Consider the following 23,486-nt stretch of genomic DNA (forward strand, 5'->3'; position numbering starts at 1 on the left):
ATGACATCTGTTACTTGAAAACTGCTACGGATCTCTGTGTCTCTCTCTTAGTGACAGAGACACTCTTAGTGACTTTCTTCTCCAATGTTCAAACATCGCGATTTGTATAGGACCATTGGAGTAATTTTTAACTTGGTTGGAACTTCGTTCATCATGGAACTTTTGAGAACGTTCATTTTGAGTGGCCTTGTATTATATATTCTAGCCGGAAGACGGGATTATATTTATGCCTTTTCTGCTTGGGTAATCTAGAATCCACGTATTATTTATATTATCCCGTTTTTAGAGGAAACACCTTACCGCGATACCGATAGCAATAGGCCAAGGGTGCGCCTACACAGTTTTTGTAAAATATTGTACCCAATTGAGAAAGAATAGTATTCAACACTCAACGGCAGATAATATTGTTGTTTATTTACTTATTTCATTTTCAGTTATTATCGTTCAACAGAGAGTTTCTTATCGTTTTGTTTACTCATCGGTCTCTTATAATCACTATATTTGCAGTAAGAATCACCACTTTTCCTAATAATATACCATTCGTCTCATTTTTTAATATTAATAATTCTCATTATTAGTATATTGTTATTAGATTACTATATAAATATTAAAGTGTCTCATCTCGTTCATAGCAACCACGGCCAATATGAGATCCGGTGGAATCGAGATTGTCCGGAGCTTCTGCTAGTTCGAAACAGAATGTCGTCTGCTCTTGAATATTGCGAATCCAATCCGATCTGTTGGTACTCGGTAGGGTGTAAAACGCAAAACGTTCAAAGTCTTATTCAGAGCTGTAACTGCAATAATAGCAGGATTGGTCACCGTAACGTATCTTGCTCTTTTGAAGGTGGTATCATTTCTACCCTTTTGATGAATCGCGTAACATGTACGTAGGCTGATGAGGCGGGTCACTTTTGCGATGAGTCTGCAGATATGATAACCGTAAGCAGAAAGAACTTCTTTTTCACTTTCCTCTTCCATAGATAGTACTTGATTCCCTTTGACAACACTGAAGTTTCTACCTTTCGGTCATTATATATATATATATTCTTAACATAAATGCACTTTATACCCAATAAAATCATTTAACTGTTTACAAGTTCGGCTTCAGCGATGCTGAAACCCACTTCGCGCAGTTTTCTATTATGCCACTACAGCTTACGGTGAAAAGGATCTGTCCAGTGAAACAACCTCGCAATTTCTTAGATTGCCGTGGCCCTGATCATGTTGTGGCCCTTGTTGTCCTTCCCTCTCTGTTTCTAGGTAGTCAACCCGGTACTGCCATTGGAAATTTTAACTCCTATAGTGGAGTTGCTGGATGACATGTAAGCATTGTATTTATATGAATATTATTTCTTAATATTATGACTATTAGTTCTTGAGTGTGTATGTCAATGGAAATTATTTGCAGCGGAAGGGCGTCATCCATCCATATCTGTTTTACAAAATCGTTTCTTCCTACTATGCTTATACCTTACTTGAATATCTATGGTCACATTTTTTATATATTATAGATGTAACTCGTAGGTGCCTATGTTCTATACCGTAGTGTTATATCGGTCCTTTCTATCTGCGGTTTAATGCCTGTTAATATGTATACAGACAATGCGTGCGTGTACCAAGATTTTGTCGTGCAAAACCGCCTTCATTTCGTTGTAGGGTTCTCCTAAACATCATCGCCGCAATAATAGCAGGACTTATATTATTATTGATATCGTGTCTCGATTGGCCGGGCCATCGTGAAAGGGCTTCAGTTCGGTGACTTGCCATCATATCAGTCACACTTGTGTTGTGAGTATCACAGCCGTCGTCAAATAGAGGCAGCGGTGTTACCGCTTCCAAAATAGCCACTATTTGAAACAACTTTGTTCTAGACCTCCTCTAACAGACTCGTTTTTCTGCTTTAATTTTTATAGTAGACATCTTTGTGATATGTGTGTTAACGATGTACGAACCTTGCGGACGATGATCTCTTCGACCGTTTCGGTTTTCGCCAATCGCATTACGCCTGGCTGCTGACAGTTGATCTTCTCGATTTTGTCGATGAATCGACGTTGTTGCAGAAGTAAACAGAGATTAAATGAAACACACTTAAGATGATGTTTTGACAACAGTTTTTCATTTGCTGTGGCCTTACCCGCTTGTCGTTCGCTATTCTGCTTTGATCTTTCATTGCTTGTTTACATATCGTCTGCGCGTTGATAGATTGTGCTATGAGCGCCATGAAAAAGTCAGCACTTGTTTTTCTGTGTTAGTTCGGTTAGTTTTAATTCGATACGTATTTTGATTTGTCGATTTTGGTCTGCTACATCGTCTGCTTGCGTATTTCGTTCTGTATTTATCAACACACTGTATCTGCGTTTTTTTTTGTTTGTTCTAAACGTGTGCACTGTCGTCGTCGTAACTGGTCAACAATTTATTAATATCATCTTGTTAATAATTTGATCTATAATTCATATTATTCTTATTTTTAATAGGAATAGAGGAGAAATATCTATTAGGTTTTCAAAAATAATAACACTATGGATATTCTTCATGTGATTTGAATCTATTACTACAGCAAATAGTAACATGTGCAAATGATGCAATGATTATACTATTATTCTTAAATCTTCGTTTCTATGGGACTTCGTATTCCACTCTTTGTAGCACTTACAAACTTCTATTTTTTCCGTTGGGCTGTTCTAGCAGCAGCCAGTGTTGCTGAGACCAACTTTTATTAGAGTGGTTAAAAAGCCAAAAAGAAAACGTATTAGCGTCTTTGTCACGTTTCGATTAAATAAAACTGTTTTTTTTTGGCTGTCACAGGAGATGACGGGGTTGTCCTCTAAACTCGGTGTTTAAGTATCATACACACACACGCATATATATATATATATATATATATATATATATATATATATATATATATAAGTGTGTATATAGACAATACTACAACGGTTGCAAGATAAACTGCTGGGCTTCCTTATACTAAGTGAAAGTCGGCGACTGCGCGACTGAGACGCGGGCGTTCTGTAAGTGCCTGCTAATTGGAATTATAGCAGTATTATTATTATTATTATCATAAGTAGCCATAATGGAACACCATGCTATTTCATAGGCTGGAAAAGTCTAGGTAAATCTAGCAAATTTGCAGTGCGGATAGTCAACGAGCGAGTGAAAGAAATATGGAACATAGTGCCTTATATCGGGGCTGACACTGCGCAATGTAAGCCTGACCTTCGCGGGTTTCAGCGCACAACTCAAGTCCAGTTATGCTATACGTCTTCTTGTCGATGATCCCGTAATAATACCATAGAATTTATATCTTGGGTAAATCAGTCCACAAAAAGCAGGAATTAAAAGTCAGATATAGATTCAGAAAAAAATGGTAGTAATCGTACTCGAGGGGCCCCCAGGATTGCGGTGTTTGGTCCTATCAGGCCCTAATATTTACCACTTATATTTGTGTAGCTGCGCTGTGTTGCCTGTCAATATATTTATCATTGTCTGAGCTTTAACAGGCAGGCAAACGATGGTACATAAACGTTTAGCCAGACAGACGTAGTCAAGGGAATCAAAATCAAATTCAGACAAAAAAACGGAGTCATTGTCTATCTCGTATTGTCGCTACTTTTGCTGACGTATCTCCCTACCAGGCTTAACATATAAGATTAGCTAGGTTAGAAACCTTATAAAGTAAGTGTACTTTGGTTCGCGTTAGAAGGTAGCCATCGGAAGCGATGCTTAACAGCAGTATCCAACACGAAACTCGAAACTTTTAATCTACTTTGAAAGAAAACTATGATTAGTGGCTGTATCATAACTTATCGTAGACGATCTTGATTTTTCAAATATACGATGATAGTTAAATGAGAAACGGAAGAAAGCGTTTAAAGTTTCCTGAATAAAGTAAGCTTGAGAGCTTACATCACGGCAAAGATAAGTCATGGCTTTAGCTGTTTTCGAAGAAATAATCATCACTTATTTTTATTGTTTTTTTTTAAGTATATTCCCGATCGAAATAATCCCAGGATTCCCTTTCATGTAAACAAGAGTAAGACATTGAAAACAATGCAATGATTGTAATAAACACAAAGTTAAGCTCATTCTGTTTAGCTTTGACCATTACACCAGAGCAAGTGCACCTATGGGGACACATATGCGGATTTCAGCTTAAGAAGGAACCTAACCTATGGCTCCGACGAGATCGTATCAATTATCCTTTTTAAATAGTAAAAGAGATATACAAATGCCAGCTAGTCAGGTCTAGAATATAGCGATATTCTTGAGTGAATCGGAATTAACCAAAACCAGCGATATTTTCAATAGGTCGAAAAAAGGAAGAGGGGCAATATGTCAGACCCGGAACATGCGCGACCGGGTTCCAGCCAACCGATCGATTGACCAGGTGGAACAAGGAGTTCGAGACAACAGGGTAAATCTACTTCATGAATTGAACTCTTTTTTTTTTTCAGATTATTCCTGCTGCAAGTAATTACAAGTGCCGATTCAGCTAGTTTACACGCCAAATGACTGAATTTTGCCACTGACGTCCTTGCCTTCCATAGGGTTACATCTAATCAAATTGGCAAATGAGCGCATGGCGAAGAACTGGTAGAGATCTGGCAGAATCGGTACCGTGCTAGTGTTGTTGTTTAGTCCACATTTGCTTTTAGAGATTACTACCCATCTTTTAATTTCCTCTAGAAAACTAGCTTTTACGAGCTTGTCCTGTGTCATTTGCTTGTTGCTATTGTTGTTTTGTTCTTTTGTATTTATTACACTGTCTTCAATCTTTTTCGTCTGGTTGTACAGTTCACTGTTGCTGCCGTTATTGTCATTGTTATTGGCGTAGCTTTCTTGTTTCTATTCCATTAGCCCCATCGGAGCGGAGTTCCGTACGGTCGTCCGCTGGGGGTTAACGCGGGTGCGTAAGCTGAGTCCTTGAAACGCGTCTGTCGGATCTGCGTGATAAAGTTACGCTTGTCGGAAAGGGCTTTTAGCAGGTCGGTGGCTCGTAAGAAGCGCCTGGCCGCTGACTGCGCGGCCACTCCAATTTCCGAATCGGGGTAATCCTCGTTTGCATCCGAATGGCCTTCAGGCCAGCGCGGGTGCCCCTGCAGCAACTAGAATCAGTCAACGAGAGAGCAAAAGCATAAAACAAACGGATCAGAACAGTAGCTTAAGAACACATATAGAGACGAAACGAATGATTGTAGATACGATCCCTAAGCAATAATATATAGAGCTTCAAACAGATGATAACTAGCGAGATTTTTCATTAAGGTAAGCGTTTGTTCGTTTGGAATAGTTAACGTTGAATTTAGGGTGCTGGCGTATGGACACGACTAAGCATTTCTTATTGGGAGCACTGAGAAGTTAGAGCTCACCACCATACAAACACGTTACATGTAAAGTCATTTTTTTGTGAATGCTCTATTGGATATGGTAAAAAGTACGGCTATTGAGATGGTAGCGATTTAAATAAACTGTCGTTTTTTGTTTTCGAATAAAAATATTTGCACAAGAAGATGGCGAAAAATGACGTATAAATCACAGACAGCTTGGGAGGAAATTCTCTAATGAGAGAAAGGGAGTCGAAAATGACGCGATCGGCCATAGAGACCTTTGGTGGAGAAATATGAGACAGGTGTTTATTTTAGATAGTGTATATCTTTACATCATTCGAAATTTTTCGTTCTTTGTCTAACCCGGTCTCCGTGTTTGTTTCGCAATAATCGACGGTTGCAACTCGCTCTCTACAACATTGTGAAAATGTTTTGGGAAGTATCATAACTGACAACTATGAACGACCTTTCTAACGCGTTGAACAGACGGAAACGATACACAATGATCACGGTATTGTACCTATAAAAAAATGCGTCAAATTTAAAAATAGGCAAAAAATTATACGAATTTTGTACCTCTATATATATATATATATATATAGCGAGGTATACACTCATAGATGCCTAATTACGAATCGGATGCAATGCTGGAGTGATTAGCTGTAAAAGGAAATTGCCAGCTGGATATGTGGGCGAGCCGGAACTTCTATCATGTACGTGGCTGTCGTATCACCGGTGAAAATAATCATAGTAATGGCTAATATGTTTGAATTGTTCGTTTATACAGTACAACTGGGTTTAGTCCGGTCTGCGCTGCAGTAGAGACATTAGTACAAGACACGTTTGCGTAAACAGATAGAAAGAACCCGGGATGTAATTGAGGACGCGTCAGGTCAAACGCGCAGAGCTCGGCTGGGTACGTAAAAGAACAAAGCGATATTTAGAAGGTGGCAATGTTTAATGACTTTAGAACTATTGATTGCTTTATAGGCGTCGAAACGAAATTCTGCAACTGTAATTCTATTATCCATAGAGAAACGGCCACATATGGCTTGACATATATATATATATATACTATGCACGGCTCTGCTGTTGCTAACGAGCATATTGATAAAAAAGGCGCTCTGTCTGGCGTCAGATTATAGCTTGCCTTATTTTCGTTGCTTCCGTCACAGTTCGGTGTAATGAGTAACTCACAATAGAAAAAACTGAACGCCAGCAGTGTCGACGACACATTAAGGCATCGGTTGCGCAACATCAGCATCGTTCCTCTAAGCCACCCAAATGGGTCTTTGAAATCCTTACATTATATCAGTGTGTAATGTTTTATGTAACTACGCGTTAATGTCAATCCATTCTCGTTCTACGTCTCATCGGGTTTCTTATCCATAATAAAAATTATTGATAACTTATGTTACTTTGTAACATAGACAAGTATTTTCACGGTCCATCGCATGAACTATCTTCAATTCAAGATTAATTTAAGAAACGGAGTTTATATGGTCATATTTATATGCGCATAAAAACATACGCTTCTGTTTGCGCGCCTTTGTCCATTGATCTAAGTGTCCTGTTTATATACATATATATATACAAAGATCTATTCGTTTCGATTGAAGCCCATATATATTAGACATCAAAATGAGTATGGCACAAGGGGCAAAAGGTGTATGACTTGTCGCTCGTCTACAATTAGGCTGCACGGGATAGCCTTTCTGACGCAGCATGACTGCCCGGAAAATGCACTCAAATTGCGCTAATGCCCCGACAAGAGACTGAAGACACGACACAGGGACTAGTACTAGGTGAAGTTTAGGGGAAGGACAAGCTGGATCAAAACTGGTCCAAATAAAACAGAAAAATCAAACGAAACGAATTATCCGTCACGAGAGGCCAGGATCAACCCTGCGCTTCGGGAAACACGAGCCATCTTGAGATGCGAAATGCTGGATTAAACGACAATAGCCAACAACTTACAGGATGTCGGCAAGGCATTCTCGCGATTGGTATTTGGCGACAACTGTGTTATGTGAATGAGCTTTAATATCTTGGAAAAAAAATTTGTTTACCTGTTGACAAGGACCGTACAACGATGGCCATAATTAGGCAAATAATGCTGACTGAGTAGTAGCTTTTTAGCAATTGGCATCAGGTCAGTTCTTTGCAGCTGTCGAAATAGCTCTTTCAACATTCGTCATCTGCAATTCAAGTTTTGACAATTTGGGTGGCAGCGTCCTGTTAGACTCGTCAAACATTCTCAGTTCCTATACGCGCGGCAAGGCTCAATTAAAACACGGATAAAGACTGAGCAAAAGAGAGCAAGTGCGGTTGCGGGGAAATAGAACGCTTGCCAATGTTTGACCACTTAAGATTCGAACGATACTGGACAGACCAATTGCGTCAATATTAGAAACTCGACTGCGTTCATTAGGGATTAACGCTAACGCACCACATGCCATCACAATTGCGTGCCAAGGAATATATTTAGGGTATTTGAATCAATCCAGGTCACCCGTTTAGGCCTCAGCAAACATAGTTAATCACGTCATCGGATCCTTGTGCTCCATTTTTGTCGTACCATAGAAATTATATATGTCGCCCAGAATATGTCGCCTCGGGTGAGGCGAGGTGAAATTATCGCTCTTAAGTAACACTGAAATGAGGTTTATATGTAAATCGGAATTGCTATAATCAATTCCAGTGGCGGAATAGTGCCTACAAAGCACAATGTAGAAGACAAATTTATCGCACGGGCTGGGAGCGCACACTGTGGGGTACGGAAAAAAACTGCCTATTTAAATATATACTAATACGCCGCTTGTTGAGAAGTCGTATGTAGTACTTCATCGGATGACGCGTTGAAAAATGTCGTAAGTACTGATAACCTCGTTTGAGCGTCGTTATCCGGCGTCGAACGTAACCGTTCATCCTGATCGGGTACTAATCAAATTTGCATTCGTTTCTATCCTACAAAAACAAACAAATTCTTGAGGACGATATAGTGGCAGTAAAGGCAGTCTGTGTAAGTACGGGCCTAAATGAATGCATATATTCTCCGTAGAGAAAAACTAATTTGTTTGTAATGTCCTTGTTTATAATACCGGCTATAGGCTTACTGTACTATCTCCCGAAACCTGAGGTCACAGTTAAGGTTTTTGGGAATGTACAGATTTGAGATACCCATACACACCCCGAGTTTCGGGTATCGCAAAATTTGCCTAGATGCAAGCTCCAAAAGTAATGCTACACTCCTTAAGAAAAGGATTCGACTTTTATGTCATTGTCTTTAATTGCCCCAAACCAGCTGTCGTTCGAACAGCTGCTCTAAGTTAATATCGAAGATTCTCTATATGACTGCATAGGAATTAGTTTTGTTTACCTGCTGCCATTGGGGGCTGATGAGGAAGTTTTGATTAGGAGTTAATTTTTCGTCGCCGCGTGCCTTAGCCATTAGTAGAGGCATAAGTACCAGGATCACAGCGATTCGTGCCAGCATCTGCAACAAAGAAAAAATTGAAAAAATATAACTAATCTCTGTATCCATCTGAGCACAACTGATGCATCAGAGAAACACCTATATCTGAGAGTTCCCTCTGATTGTCACGATCACATCCGGTTGTGTTTGAATATTGGTATCAAAAAGATTGAGGACAGTGTTTGTAATGCCAGCGAAACAGAACGTTGAATACACTGTTTCCTAATTCAAAAACACTTACGATTATAAGGATGTTAGTGGTTTAGAGATATACGCCATGATCGACAGTTAATATCCTATTGTCATGGCTCCTGCTGAGCGTATTTATAAATCGCGCGTAATTTTTCAACATGTTTCTGTGCATTGGATATTGACTGCTGTTCTTTCCCCGCAGAGGTAATATGCACAAGTCTCGGGGTCGCTGTACGCTTAAGCACTGCATTGCGTCCTACAACGGTTAACAAACGATAGAAATGGACGCAACGTAGTGAGCAGGATATTTTCCAAACGTAAAGACCAAGGTAAAGGGGTTCGTTATCCCGTTCTAGTGTCCTCTCATATTTAAAGTTCTTAAAATGGCAATGCTGTTGGACATTCTAATGTATTGTTTCATAGTCTTAGATATGTCTAGGTAGACAACAGTTCTACATGTAGCTGTACTGTACAAACAAAAAATAATTGCAGGTAAAATTCACACGTAAAATATAGAGATTCAATACTGGCAAACTTAAATATGTCATCGTTCTCTGCTTGCTATGTGCGTATGCTACGACGTAGGCGGTAGTGAGATTTGCGTTATAATCTAGGAGATTGGAATCCACAAATGTATTTCTGAAAAAGCTTCATCAATCGCCTATGGCCTAAGACACCGCGTCAGGACGCCTGTCGTCAAAGGCTATTATTCTATACTCAACGTCACTGATAGTCTTAAATGTATTTCACTATTTTATAGCAAGTTAGAAATTATCATCTCCTGACAGCTTTGTGTGTGGTTTCTATTTCCAGCAAATAGCAGCGAAGCGATAATCATATGCATCGATTCTAATCTAATCCCTACTAAACGCTCGGAAGAAATTTACAACTAGCGTTGCAGTGTCTCGATCGCGTAAACGCGTTAGATGACGCGCAAGATGAGCATGCCCTTCAAGCCATCTACAACGCAAGTCGCTTCCACAATATTCCATCATATGCCGAGTTTTGTTATTTTACGCCCAGGGACCACACAGGGTCTAGCCTATTTTTGAAGCGTCTAACTAACCAATGCAAAGCCGATCACTGCTTTCACGTCGTTTCGTCCGCAGACGGAAGGACTATGCGTTCCTCTACAAATTGGCATTTCCTCTGATTAGTTCCCCTGATCAGGGGAGGCTGTTCATTGTGGCGGGTCCACTTTCTGTTGTTGACGGTACCTGGGAGAAAATTACATATATTGATTAAATTCGGTGTATCTTACAACTGATGCATCCAATGCAATATTCCGCTCTGCATTGTCCGCAGTTCACCCTCAGGTGTTTTTTCAGGTGTCGTTCTTGCCCTTTGTCTGCTTACAATATCAAACGCTTTGGCGTGAGAATTCAAATACACGTCGTCTGAAAATCACGGTGGGAACTGACTTAAATGCGGCAACAGTAAAACGTTTTCCTTTTCGGACCCAAAGCCAGTGCGCACGTCGGTATTCGTCAGTAGTAAATAACAGCGTTGTTCTAGCGGGGGCGTTGTTCTTATATGAAGGAGTGTGCTTTTCAAACCTCGAAATTGTGAGGTTGTATTATGCCTGGCACAAGTGGGTGATTAAACGGCTCGCTCATTTACAGCTCTCTGTTTGTTGCTGCTGCCCCTGCATGTACAGAAAATTGGCTGCCTATAGCGGGATGGGGTCGTTGAGGGGGAAGAGGGTAACGCGGGCAAGAAAAGGCGGAGATCGAGGTTTTTTTGTCGATAACCCACCTATTTACCTATCTGATCATACGATCGATCGCTGATTGTCATCCAAAAATGGAGACGTGTGTCACGATTGTTGCACATTTTTCAAAGACATTGCGGAACACCTTCTCTACGCATCTTGCTAGAGCATACGAGACTACAGAATGAAGTTAAAGGACAACCTTTCGAAGTTTTGAAGGGACCACAAGCAACAGACAAAACCGAATTTCGTTTATCATTGCATCCGGACGATTATGATGTAATCATTCGTGAATGACACAGTGTCGTACCCTGCGTTGGTTACGATAATTCTGGGAACTCTCAAGTACAGAAGCGGCATTTTTTAAAGGAAAAATTTTCAATTATATGAGCCATCATTGGAAGACCTTGTGTGTTGCGAAATGTCCGTTAGTTAGAATTGGATTAAATTCGAATGCGCATTGAAATTTCTAAAAGTTGAAGATTTTGTGGGACTCCATGCATTTGCTGGACGTTACGTATGGGGTATGGCCGACGTATAAAGAATTAATATAAGAATGTCGGCATGGAACTCAAATGGACAATTCCCAAATAGATGGTTAAAATATATGGTCTGTTCTCTTGAACTCTATCTTTTCCCATTTCTAACCTAGATGTGGCTTAGGACACCCTGAGTGATCGGAAATTTCGCTTACAGATTATTTAAAAGTTCTGTTTGCGCTAATAAAAAAAGACTGTCTGTCAGAAAGAAAAACAAAGCATAAGAAATGCATAGAATCTGTTGAAAAGTACGACTAATTGGTTAGCCAACTTCCTCTGGCATTTGAGATTAACTCGGACTTATAAAACTTTTTTATCTGATGTGGGAGCTTAACAAAGAATCCGTCAGGAGCGTGAAACATAGAAAATACGAGAGAAAATCAAAGAAAAAGACGCACTTCTACCTCCTTTCTCCGTTCGGAGAACCCGGAATAAAGTCTGAAGCCTACAAAGGGGACAGCGTTCTAGTCTCACTCTACCTAACTTTATACCATTAGAGTACGGTTCTATTTGTCTGCGGGGAGGTGAGTAAGTTCCACACTTGGGCCTTATAAAGTGGAGCATAAGGAAAGATCGCTTTGCTAAAACTTCGAAGAACGTGGTGCTGCTACTTACGTACGTGCATCGTGAGTAGTTATAACGAAATTATAGTTGTTCGGGTTATGCAAATTCCGACACCACCATGGAGCTTTGCTTCTCGCCATTATGTGGTCAGCAAACGTTTTCAATGTATGTTTTGTGATGCCAGAGACACTCATTGTCTACTTGAAATTTAGTTGAAAACTTAGAAGAATTGAACATGACTTTTAGCTAACTGAATAACATTCGTGACCGTTTCCTTGCACAAATTCAAGCTATACATACTTCAACAAAATTGCACCTGTGCAAATGTGTTACATGGGCCAGCTTAGCCTTTTCACATCTGTCGTCGAAAACTATATACATGTGATAATTACGGTATCGTTACTCAAACGCGATGTTATTTTTTTCTAATATCATTATTAAATTATTAAGTTGCCGAGTGACAGAAACGGTATTTAAACATAGGAGGAATAATTTTGGTAAAGCACTTGACCTGGAAGGTCAGTTCAATGTATGAAAGAAAATCAAATATGTAAACCTTAGTTAGTTGATCTCGTAGTACTATGCAACGGATTCTTATGAGGGTGAACTAGCAGACTGGGTAACGAACGACACAAGCCCACGTTAGATCAGCGTAAACGGGGTGCAACATACTAGATAAACTGGCATCTGGAAACAGTGAGCTGTTGAACTTGTAGATATTGCATCAGAAGTTTCAAGTGGCATTAATAACTTTTTTTTTGTTAGCACTAGAGCGAGTTATAGCTTTGCAGTAGATTTGTTACTAGTTGTGTTTCAATGTCTTCGTAGTGGTTGGGGAATGAAACTCGAGATGCTTGTGGTATCCGTACCGGCTCGCATTCAGATAATTACTGCAACTATGAATGAGCTAGAATTAAAGGTTGTTTTTGGCTACCCGGGCTTCAACTGGTAGACACCAATGCCACCGCTACACCGACTATATACAAAAGTTGTGTAGGCGCAACACTGTTCCATTGGTAAGGAAAGAAAAAAAACGATACGGAGAACTGAAGGCGAATTATCCAGGGGGCATGCCAATCTAAAACTAAGTAGCGTAGTTCTTTCTGAATTAATATAAACTTGATTATTACTAACCAACAGCAGCTCTTACGTTTCTAGCCAGTTTCCTTAGATTGGAAAGAGAAAAGTTATATCAATAATAATGCAATGGGTTGTTTAGAATGGGAGCAGACTAAAGTAGAACATCATAAAACAGTTTTTCCGAACGCATTAACTCGTAATGCTATTAAACTGACGTCTGATTGAAGTACGTTCATGCAAGCAAGCAAGCAACTAGGTCCGAGTGAGCATGTCATCGGGTACGTCAGCCTAGGCAATCCCACTGTCATTTTTCTTCCCCACACGTATTGTACAAATCGAACGTTTTCAGCTAAAAGTAAGTGTTTTTTTTCTAAAGAAAAAAAGCCCAAGATGCTCTTTGTCTCTAATTTTTATTTTACGATCAGATCACATGATGGCGACAAGAGACGAAATAACCCCCATCCCACGAGAAACTATTCGCGCTACTAGTTGTAGCTATAAAACCCCGATGATTACCCAGCTACTTTGAACCTCTACTTGTGCGGCTGCCGCCAAGGTCCCATCTTTGTAGTCTAAATCTGCACAAGCACGGGAAAAGAACTTAGCGTCCGAGTTGTCGGAGATGGTAAGTCCTCCCTATTAGGCTGTGCAGTTGCAGTGCTCAGCAGCAATCCCTTGGGAATAGATGACAAGCAGCTAGAAATGCGCCGCTGCGAGCTGCTGCTGCACTTAGCATAGCCTCAAGGAAAGCAAAGGTGGCTCGAAAAGAATAAAAGAACGATGGTACTCAGACAGCAGGGAAAAAATTCGGGGGCCGCCACGGCCTTCTATTCCCGTTCTTTTTGGTACTACGGCTAAATGAAGGTCCGTTGCTGTCGTTCGTTCGTTCGTTCGCATGTATCTGCCTGTCGCTGTGAGCAGATGAGCCGCAGTGCATGCGATCGTCTTTCCTCCGAAGTACGTTTACTGTTCCAGACCTGGTTGCGCGCTTCTTCTGCCTTCCTCGCACAATCCCTCGTTGCTTGAGTTCATTTTGCTTTTTGTTGCTCCCTTCATACGTACTGACACGCGTTATCAAGCGTCTCGTGACTAGACAGGTAGCGCGGCAAAAGATAGGGAATTGTCTCCTAGAGACGTCCCCGCCCCTCTCTGTACCTTGGAAATTGACCATATCGCTATGGTCAATACCAGATGACTATTTCGGAAACAATGATATAGTGCTTTTTAGGGCGTTTTGGCAATTCTTTGCTGTGTATAGACGCCTGACTTATCAATATATAAGACGATTGATTTCCGCATCAAATTATGTAATTCTGACTCTGTACGGATGCATAGGACTACACATAAAAGCCATGTGTCTGTGGGGGGGAACTGGTTAACCCGTCTTCGGCCTTGAGGGCAAAAAATTTTTTTCTAGATTTCATTTGGCGTCGAATGAAAAATACGAAAAAACATGCTGTTGTAATTATAACAGTAAATACATTACGAAGTACACATTTTGTATTGTTTGGTACGAACCAATGTGTTCATTATTTCATATGGTAAAACTGACTGTTGATAAATATTTATAGATCATCAGATCGTCTTTGTTATAGAATGGAACACAACTGGATCGTACGTATTTTTGATTTTCTAAACAATGACAAGGTGAGAAAAGAGATTTTTGATAACTTGAATAAATCGATGTATTGCTTAATTTTATGTGTAGTACTTTTTTGATAGAAAAATGGCCTAATGTCAATTTGAAGTGTCCACGCGTGATAATTATTGATAGCGTCACAATCACTGTATAATAAACAATGTGGGATTACATTTGCAATCCGGTCTCGCTCTTGATCCGGAAGAAGTATTCCGTTGCAAAGACATTTGACTTCAAGTATTTTGTGATAGGGATCTGTGGTTGGGTTGCAAATGAAGAGGCGCTTGGGTAACGATGATTGGTTATATGATTTGCAAGCTAATATGCTGCATTCTGCTGTGACCCTGTCGAAAAGCATGCGCGAACACAAAGGACCTTTGTATTGCGGATCTGTCACATGCATATTTATGTATGGAGTATTTTCTAGAAAACTTTGAGTCTAGCGTTTAGGACTAGAAGGGATCGTCATATCGCTACGCGAGATCGTTAGCAGGCTGGAGAAAATCAGGCAAAAGCGCTAGGAATCATAGAAATGCAAGCGTAATCCAATGGCTATAAGTTATCCCCAGCGATTGGACCTTACATCATAACGGAAGTTCGTAAACAAGTTACCTATAAATCTATGTCGATTCGCGTCAACACATTTTTAAAGAGCGACGATAAATCGGTGTGGCGTTAAGTGGTGTTTTAAGCAATTAAAAAAAAAGTAATTTCCTCTACGCTGTCACCAACTAAATGCTCCGTTGATAAGGAGCCATCTTTCCTGGATGCCTATTTTCAACATGTACCGTGACAAAAGTTTACAGCGTATAATGCCGAAGACGATTTATCATGTATCGTCCATATTTTGGTTTCGCTTAGTTTAATTGCTGACCAGAAAGAACTTGATTGTGTTTTTCACAGCGGATAGTGGTTCCTGAAGACTCGTTAGTATCGCGATTTGCTCATAGTACACTGAGCTTGCGAATTAATTTATTGATCCCATAATATGTGTCTGGAATCAATTGTCTAAGCGTTGAAGCAGATGCTTCAATGATACGGTTTACGAAATGTTTTTTTTTTTTAACGAACACAAGCACGATATTGTAGTGCCTCTCATTCTTTTGTTCCCTTTCAAGGTACGCATTGGTTTTGAATTCGGGTACGTAGACTGGCGGCCCTAACCGATGACCCTGAACCTGATTCGATCGTATAGCGCAACAGCCCGACGCAACAAACTCAAGATTAGGACCTAATCAAATGTGGTGTATATGAATGCAACTAACTGGCTATAGACTTATAATGAGCCTTAATTTTTTCATGTCTGGCTTCAAAATGACAATAGGCAAAGATAGCTGGGACAGATATCTCAATAATGATTCGGTTCATAAGTAACCAATCGTTGAAAGCGTACTACCGTACAGGTATCAGCTAAAAAGCACTTCGATTTCGCAAAGGTGGCAAATAAATAGGAACGAATGATTCTTCCGTAATGAATGCCCAGTTAAAAGATTACAGAATAGCACCTACTAACGCTACTGAAAATGTTCCGTAGCATCATACTGTTTTCTAATGTGTTACATGCAAACCCATATGAATAAAGGCTTTGACGTAACCAACGAACTTCTAACGTAGCGTGACATCGCGTAACGGAAACGTAGTCATGTGGACATCATTTTAACGAGCAGTATATAACCTGTCTAGAGTTACTGATGTAGTTTTTGTGTGCCTTTCTATTCTTTCGTATAGCTATTATTTCAGGTTAATTTTCTAGGAATCAGTATGGCACAAATGTCAAATAAGGCGAAACAATGCCGCGATGACAGAATAGTGCGTGTTTTTGGAGAGCTGAAATATCTTTAAATAATTAGCACGTTACTTGTACTTCTTATAGTACTTATAGTGCTGTTGCAGCTAATAGTATAGCTCACGCGTCTATCCTTGCATGCCATCAATTATGGAACTCAAATGAAAGTATATCACCTTTCCAGGCCACTTGTCAGGCCTGACGGAATAAGGGAGGCGTAATCCCTTCGAGTCCACAGCATGTTCACTTCCTCCTCTAAAGCCTATCGCAAGATCTCGTACGTTTACAAGCGAGTATACCGCTCGAGCGGTATAGCGGATGTGTGCCTCGCTCAAATGACGAATAATCACACGCTTAATGTTGTAACTCCCATAAGGTTTGCTAGAAATAACCGTTCTTTGCAAACTCATCGCTTGCAGCCATCAGGCTTCTGGACGGGGCTATACAAGATCTAGCCTAAAAACCTAATTGTCAGCAGCTTTTTTTTTTGGCAGTCAGAAGCGTTCAGTGAGCAGGTTCTAATTGTGAGGCCTGTGCTAACATGGAACCTATAATCATGACAACAATATGAATGTAGTTCTTGATATATATGATTAGAACTCGTCTATGCCCCACGACGTTTTCGTCAACTATACATACTTTTCTACGCATTTAATATAAAGAATGTGGTATATCTATTGCTTGGACTGCAAGCAGTATCGTAATAAAATAGTGCCCTGAGCCAGGTAGCATTTCGATAGTGTTTGCGACAATATTGCTCAATAATAATAAACAATAAGAAAGTTATACCCAATGGAGCAAGTTTCGTGCGTACGTGACGCGGCTTCCACTAATACAGGTACTGTCTGACCCCTTAAGACGACAATGAACGACTCTGCGCTTGAAATTTCTGATTTCATTGAAAGGCTTTTTTTTTTTTATTCTGTGAACAGGGACACTCCTAGTTCATCCATCGAGCTATCCTAGTCAAGTCTATCTGGTTTTAATTGTCACCAATTTTACCACATAGCCGCCTTTACATCTGTTAAATGATGGGCCTCGATTCTCGGCAATGGCCACCTACGCTTGAATAAATTCTGCTACTGATTCGATATTAAAATGAAAAACGTAAGCGCTATCTCTGACTCTGGCGGTAGATGTGGTCGCAATGAAGCCGCTTTTGCCTTTCGAGGTTCATTTTTTTCTTTCTTTCTTTTTCGAGGTGACATTTGTTAACAGTTTCATATTATGTCTACATTAGTAATTGAGTTTTGTATTGCAATTATCTCTCTTTGAAAATTCGTGACATTTACCCAAGAGCGCGATACGTGTTAATACGTATCACTTCATTTCCTACTGTAGAGTAATGGTAATAATAGCGTTGGAATGGTTATGCTACTCGAACGAAAAGGCCATATATCAAAGTACGTCTAGAAAAAGTTTACCTGCTTCTTGCATCGTCTATCTGCCCATAGGGCTTCTAATTACGTTACGCATTTTGGTCCCGTCTAAGAAGTCGTCATTATTGCAGCTCCGAAGCAGCTAGCGATAAATAAGCTACTGCCGTGCCATAGATGTGTAAATTCCACATAGGGATTTCCGTCTATTTTGTACTGAAAAGTATTTCTCATCAAGCAAAGAAGGATGGATGCTTATATTCACTTGGCCGAAATCCTTCTTGCCCGGAGCATTATAATCACTAAATAATTTCGACACACATGCAATTGTACTGCCCCGTTCCTCAGATTGACAATATCCGCAAGACGTGACCATGAACAAGCTCAAAGCGTTACAGCTGTCCATGACACAACCTGGCTTAAAGTCTCAACAACAATTATTTAAAACATTTCAACACATACAGATCTAGCCAAAGTCCGCCTGACCGTTATGGCTAAAAGCTACGACGGGAAGGCAGAGGAGGAGGATGGGAAGCAACGGAAGCAGGAACTTTGGGGCGGCTGTTTTCCGCTATATCCAGTTGCACTGGAAAATTCAATTGGAGGTTCCTGGCTTTGCGACAGCGGAAAGGAAGTGACAAGGGACGAGGGCGCGTGACAGTGCCTTTGGGAGCATCCATTCTTAACAGGCATGTGAGCCTCAATGTCAATGCGCCGGTAAAACAACGCAGACGGTGCTCTAACAGTTGCTGAGTAGTGTTCATTTACTGTGACCCTTCAACGGCAATTGTTGAACGGCAATTGAAACCCTTCGATTAACGTGCTGTATTTTTTCCGGAGCCTCGATGTACAAAGCACTCAAAGTAGCAAGCGTCGACCAGCTTTAACATGGTAATTTTCATGGTTACTTGTACCTGCTAGTTTAGGTGCACACCCAGCTGAGCACCCATAGTCCGGGTACCGCCATTGAGTTCGTGTAGCGCATGCCTTGTTTCAAGCGTAGCTAGTACAGACGTATCAAATTGGTGTGGAACGACAGGCACTTGTATCATACGTTAGTTTGACTGCGAATTTTATTTTTTTAGCCTTCAGGTACAAGGACAAATACACGGAATTTTTTTCGGCATTTCAGGACGCAGTTAGATCTCAAAGAGGTCTGACTGTATTGTAATCTTTCTCATTATTGCTACAACTCAAAACGAAAACTCAAATTTCGAGTCATGTTTGCAGTACGGTAACTTCATCCAAACTGTACGTACTTTTGACTGTGTATTTTCTGTCTATTTGATATTTTAACCTTTTTTTTTTTATTTCTCTCACTGCCCAACCATGAGGACTGCTGTGCAATGATCGGTGTGCCTTGTAATCAGCATCTGGTTAATTGTGACATCTATGTGAGCATCGTATGATCGTATGTGCTCGCGTGTCCTATTCGACGTTGCCGCTGGCATTGTGCGTAATCGCTGACTTTCTCTTGATTCATCCGGATTGATCACTAGTAGAATTGTATCGCGTATCCTTTCATTGGCAGAGGGCCAGTAAGTGAGCTGCAACCGTTAACCATTAGCCAACATCAGCCGAGCTTCTAACGGCAATAGTGACACAAAAAGATGAACTAGCAGTAAAGTTTGCCGTGGACTTCACTCTTCAATGGTGCGCTCTTACTTCGCGGCGAGACTTCGCGAGTTCCGTACAATGCTCACAAGCCCTCTTGCCACAATTACTGCCAGCCTTCCGAACTATACCAACATATTGCTTCTTACCAATAGTAGAAACTGCACCACAATCGCAGTAGCCGCGTTCCTCGTTAAGCCAACCAGGTAACTAACGTGCTCATCCTGTCGTCAACGAGGGACATACTGAGGGGACACCGTACTGCCTGCGCAAAGGGGAACCGTACTCTAACTAGTGCCGAAGCTTACGTCCTCGACGTCGCTTTTACTGTCGCCGCCTCCATATATTGCTTAAAATGTTCATAATTAGGCAGCTGATGATGGCGAACCCCATTTTCGCGCCGAACAAACGGACGACCATTACAGTCCCCATTTATGTTACCACCGATTTGTTGTTTAGCTGGAACGAACATTCTTTTCTTAATGGATGAAGTGGGCTGACTTTAAGCTTTCCCCTTCCCCATAATGTTTGGCGAAAACCAGTAAAACATTACGTGTCGTAATTAATGAGGCACTCACGCCGTATAACCTAAAGCGGACTGAAGTCTAGACCGCGTGTTAGAAAGACACGCAAGTAATAATGTTGTTGTTCTTAAGCGGAAATCGTACCAACTAAGACTAGTGTTGGAAAGTGATGCGCTAAGCTAGGTATATGAACATGGTCAGAATACATATAAAATAAAAGTTATGCGGAAGATGAAAAAACGTTTGAGAAAAGAGTAACGAAAATTAAAACAAAGTTTAGGTTAAAAGTTCACACTTCCTACGGCCTGATCTGTGAACCTGCTACATTAACGTGTGTAGGCGTTCGTGCTCGCGCGATCCCGACCTTTAAATAGATAATGTGTCTAAATTAGCGACGGCGATCTTTACCGTCGGCCCAGCAAGAGGTTGAGTGTTGGCGGTAGGAGTAGTCCCCATTCGTAGTTGATTTTCATTCTCGGACTGAGGTGAATGAAGCTATAAGTTAGTTTCTATCGGCGACAGTTCACTTTAGTGAAACACGTTTCTTCGTCTATCTGATTTCGAACGAGTCAACTTGGATTGTCATATTTGTTCGATTTGGCTCGGGCACAAAACTCTGTCTTAACACAAGCCGGCGGCTCTGCGGTATGGGTAGCATTTTCAGGCTCCAAGCGCGAGAAATATAAGCAACGCTAAACTACATGGGGGCTTCGAAGCTGATGTAACATCTTTATTTTTAGATGAACTCGCCCGTAATGTTGTCTAGATCCTGCGGTCGCGTTCCCGCACAAAATTCATTCCATCGAGTAGATGAAATATAGATAATCGTTTAGCTGAAGTTTTCTTGGAGGTTTCTCATCGCATCAGCCATACAAGAACAGGAAAGAAACCTGTTATTTTACGCAATGGGGTCCGCAATTATCCGGTCGTTTTTGTGAAGCAACAAATTTACTGGAAGTTATTCAATACAATTGTATGATTACGCGCCACATTGACACTTGTTCGAGTCCATAAGATCAGTTAAGTTCCTATAAGTTGCTTTCTATCTCAGTTACATCTTTGTACATCTCATTTAAGTATGAATTTTACTGTGCCGTAAAAACAACACATCAATCCATCCTCGAAATTCTTAAAAAGCATTTAATGGTTAACTAAAAAGCCATCAATGCAGCCTGCTCTCGTTGGCAGGTTTCTTTTGTATTCTTTATTGTTAGGACATTAATACTTCACCCTATGCTTGCATTGTACTGGGCGCTTTTAAAGTATTCTACCTTTCTTTTTTTTAATAAAGGTACACTGCAAATGTTCTCTCTCTCAAAATATATTTTATAGAAATTATGTAAAGGTTATTTTTTTCTATTGTATAAGAGCTAGGGTATCTCCGTACGTTGGACTGTTTACTCCTTTTAATGCGCAAAAGTTATGGATACTCAATGCAGCCGCAAATGTCGTTTAACTTAAGGGGAATAATTTCTAAACGAAGAATTGCACATCTATAAGTTGTCACGATTCGAAATAGAATTTAGATACATTTAACTTTTGCCGCCAAATTCACAATAACACGCACTAGTAATAATAGCTTGCCGTGCACGTGGATGTTGAAGGGTCTTTGTCGGGGATTGTCGTTCGATTGTGCATGCATGCGCAATGTAAAAAGTGTAACTTAAGCTTCAATCTCAATTACGTTTTCCTTGGTTGCTATCAACGTAAACGTTGGGCAAAGCTTTCGCAATGTCTTAGCTGCATCCTGCTTTATATTGGCTATTTTTATCAGAGCTATCATATGTATATGCTTCTGATATCGGTCCGGAGTACTGTTGCGTGTATTTTTGTTATATCACTTTTTCGACAGCTGCAATTACATGACACTCGCACGAAGGTAGATCTGCTATGTACGGCGGCTAGCTAACCAATTTATAAATCTTCAATAAAACCTCAACTTCCGTAGACAATTCTTGTAACCCAATCAAACCCATTTTGTAAGGTGGTATCTTTCAGGTGGTGCTGGCAAATCGGTTGCATCACATGCACCATTATGACTGCTAGAGAATTACTACGAAGTTCTCTAAGGAAATTCTCAAAAATTTCATGACTATTTCGCTAATCTTGTTGAGCTGGTTTATTCATTGTCATCTACTTCTTGAACTTCATTTACCTTCAGTCATGTAATAGCACATTGAGATTTCATGAACAGTTATATGCCAAGTTCACTGAATCTCACTATAGCAGTTGCTTGAAACGTTACATTAATAGCGTATTCGGTACTATTTATCTGAATCTCGCTGCGCGATGATTGTCTAGGAACGTTGATACGAATACCTAACTTACAAGATTATTAATCTGACCATCCCTGGAAAGGAGTGGCCATGCCGATATTGTATAAATCAAGGCTAATTTTTGTAACGCATATATTAATCCCCATTGTATCAGACATTCTTGACCCGGCTCAGAGCAATGGTTGCCCGTGGGCCGAGGTAACATACCAGATACTTGTGCTTGTACAATGACGCGGACAAGCTTAATAGATCTGTCAGCGACAACGTTAAAACGTACCTACAAACGCAGAACAGTTTCCGTGCGGACATCATTTGCTCCCGTTGGCGTTATGCTCGGTGGAGTGACCTTCCGTGGACCCTTAATCCTGAACTGTTTTCTGCTTACTGCGCGTGATCTTTGAAGCTATAAAGGTCCTTGAAGCTGTTTCTATGAGTTGCTTTTATTTTTGTTTTGTATCCAATTTCCTAAATAACGGGTCCACAACAGGACGACTGGAAAAGAATATTTGCAGAACAATGTAGAAGGTACGCATGACTTGCAAGACGGCATATATCAGATCACTTGACACACGGCTAACAGCCACAGATCTCAATGTCAAAACGGGAAGCGGAACACGGTCAGCGCAAACTTTTCAAAGTTGCTTTAGGGCAAACAATTAGCCTTCAAGTGTCGGGATTACCATTGAAGTCACCTGTAAAAATTTCTCTTTGTCCTTTTGAAATGGCACGAGTAAACAATTACGTACGGGACATGTGTCAGTTGCCTTTTGCATACGCATGTTAATTCTGATAGAATATTGACATGTACAAAAAAAGAATCAAATATTTTTTTGTTTCTAGCTAATGGAGCTGCGCCACTAACTGTCGGCTATCGACACAACGGTGGCGAATTTTAATGAGAGATGGATTTGTGCTGATTGATTGATTGTTTGTAGTTATTAGATAATGAATTGCGACAGGCTGGGTTCGTTATGGTACTTTTGTCGACCCGACTGGTCACATATGTACCGCAGTCTCCATGACTTTTGGATATTAAGGATAATTTGGATAATCTTCTGCTAACAGCTGCTCATAATTCCGGATGATGCTCATACACAGCTCAAATTTTAGCCAGATACTGAACTTACTTAGAATACGTGTCTCACAAATTCCAATAGTACAATGAACTAGCAAGGGAATTCAAAAGCCATTCGTCGACCATCACTGGCTAATATACTCGACGTCACCATGTTCCTCTGCAGTAATTGGTACATCATTATGTACCAAAAAATATCACGAAGAATAGTTGATTGTTTGGGCGTGAAGTGTGAGGTCAAGTCAGCCTCATCGATGAGGAGGGTGGCTAATGTCAGAGTTCAACCATTATACTATGGTACATCG

At 40.5% G+C, this 23,486-nt stretch overlaps 1 protein-coding gene across 1 annotated transcript in view; it reads right to left on the reverse strand.

Moving 5' to 3' along the window:
- Positions 1 to 388: 388 nt before the first annotated feature.
- The window catches only part of LOC111264483 (uncharacterized), a 49,805-nt gene continuing 26,707 nt past the window's right edge, over positions 389 to 23,486 (reverse strand). Inside the window, exons 2-4 of the mRNA XM_086970096.1 lie at positions 8,710 to 8,826; positions 1,956 to 5,108; positions 389 to 925 (exon numbers count right to left, since the gene is read on the reverse strand). Coding sequence (XP_086826222.1) covers positions 4,857 to 5,108; positions 8,710 to 8,826 — 369 coding nt within the window. The 3' untranslated portion in view covers positions 389 to 925; positions 1,956 to 4,856. The remainder of the gene's footprint in view (positions 926 to 1,955; positions 5,109 to 8,709; positions 8,827 to 23,486) is intronic.

The sequence above is a fragment of the Varroa jacobsoni genome, unplaced genomic scaffold (genome assembly GCF_002532875.2).
Source record: "Varroa jacobsoni isolate VJ856 unplaced genomic scaffold, vjacob_1.0 scaffold_864, whole genome shotgun sequence".
NCBI classification, from domain to species: domain Eukaryota; kingdom Metazoa; phylum Arthropoda; class Arachnida; order Mesostigmata; family Varroidae; genus Varroa; species Varroa jacobsoni.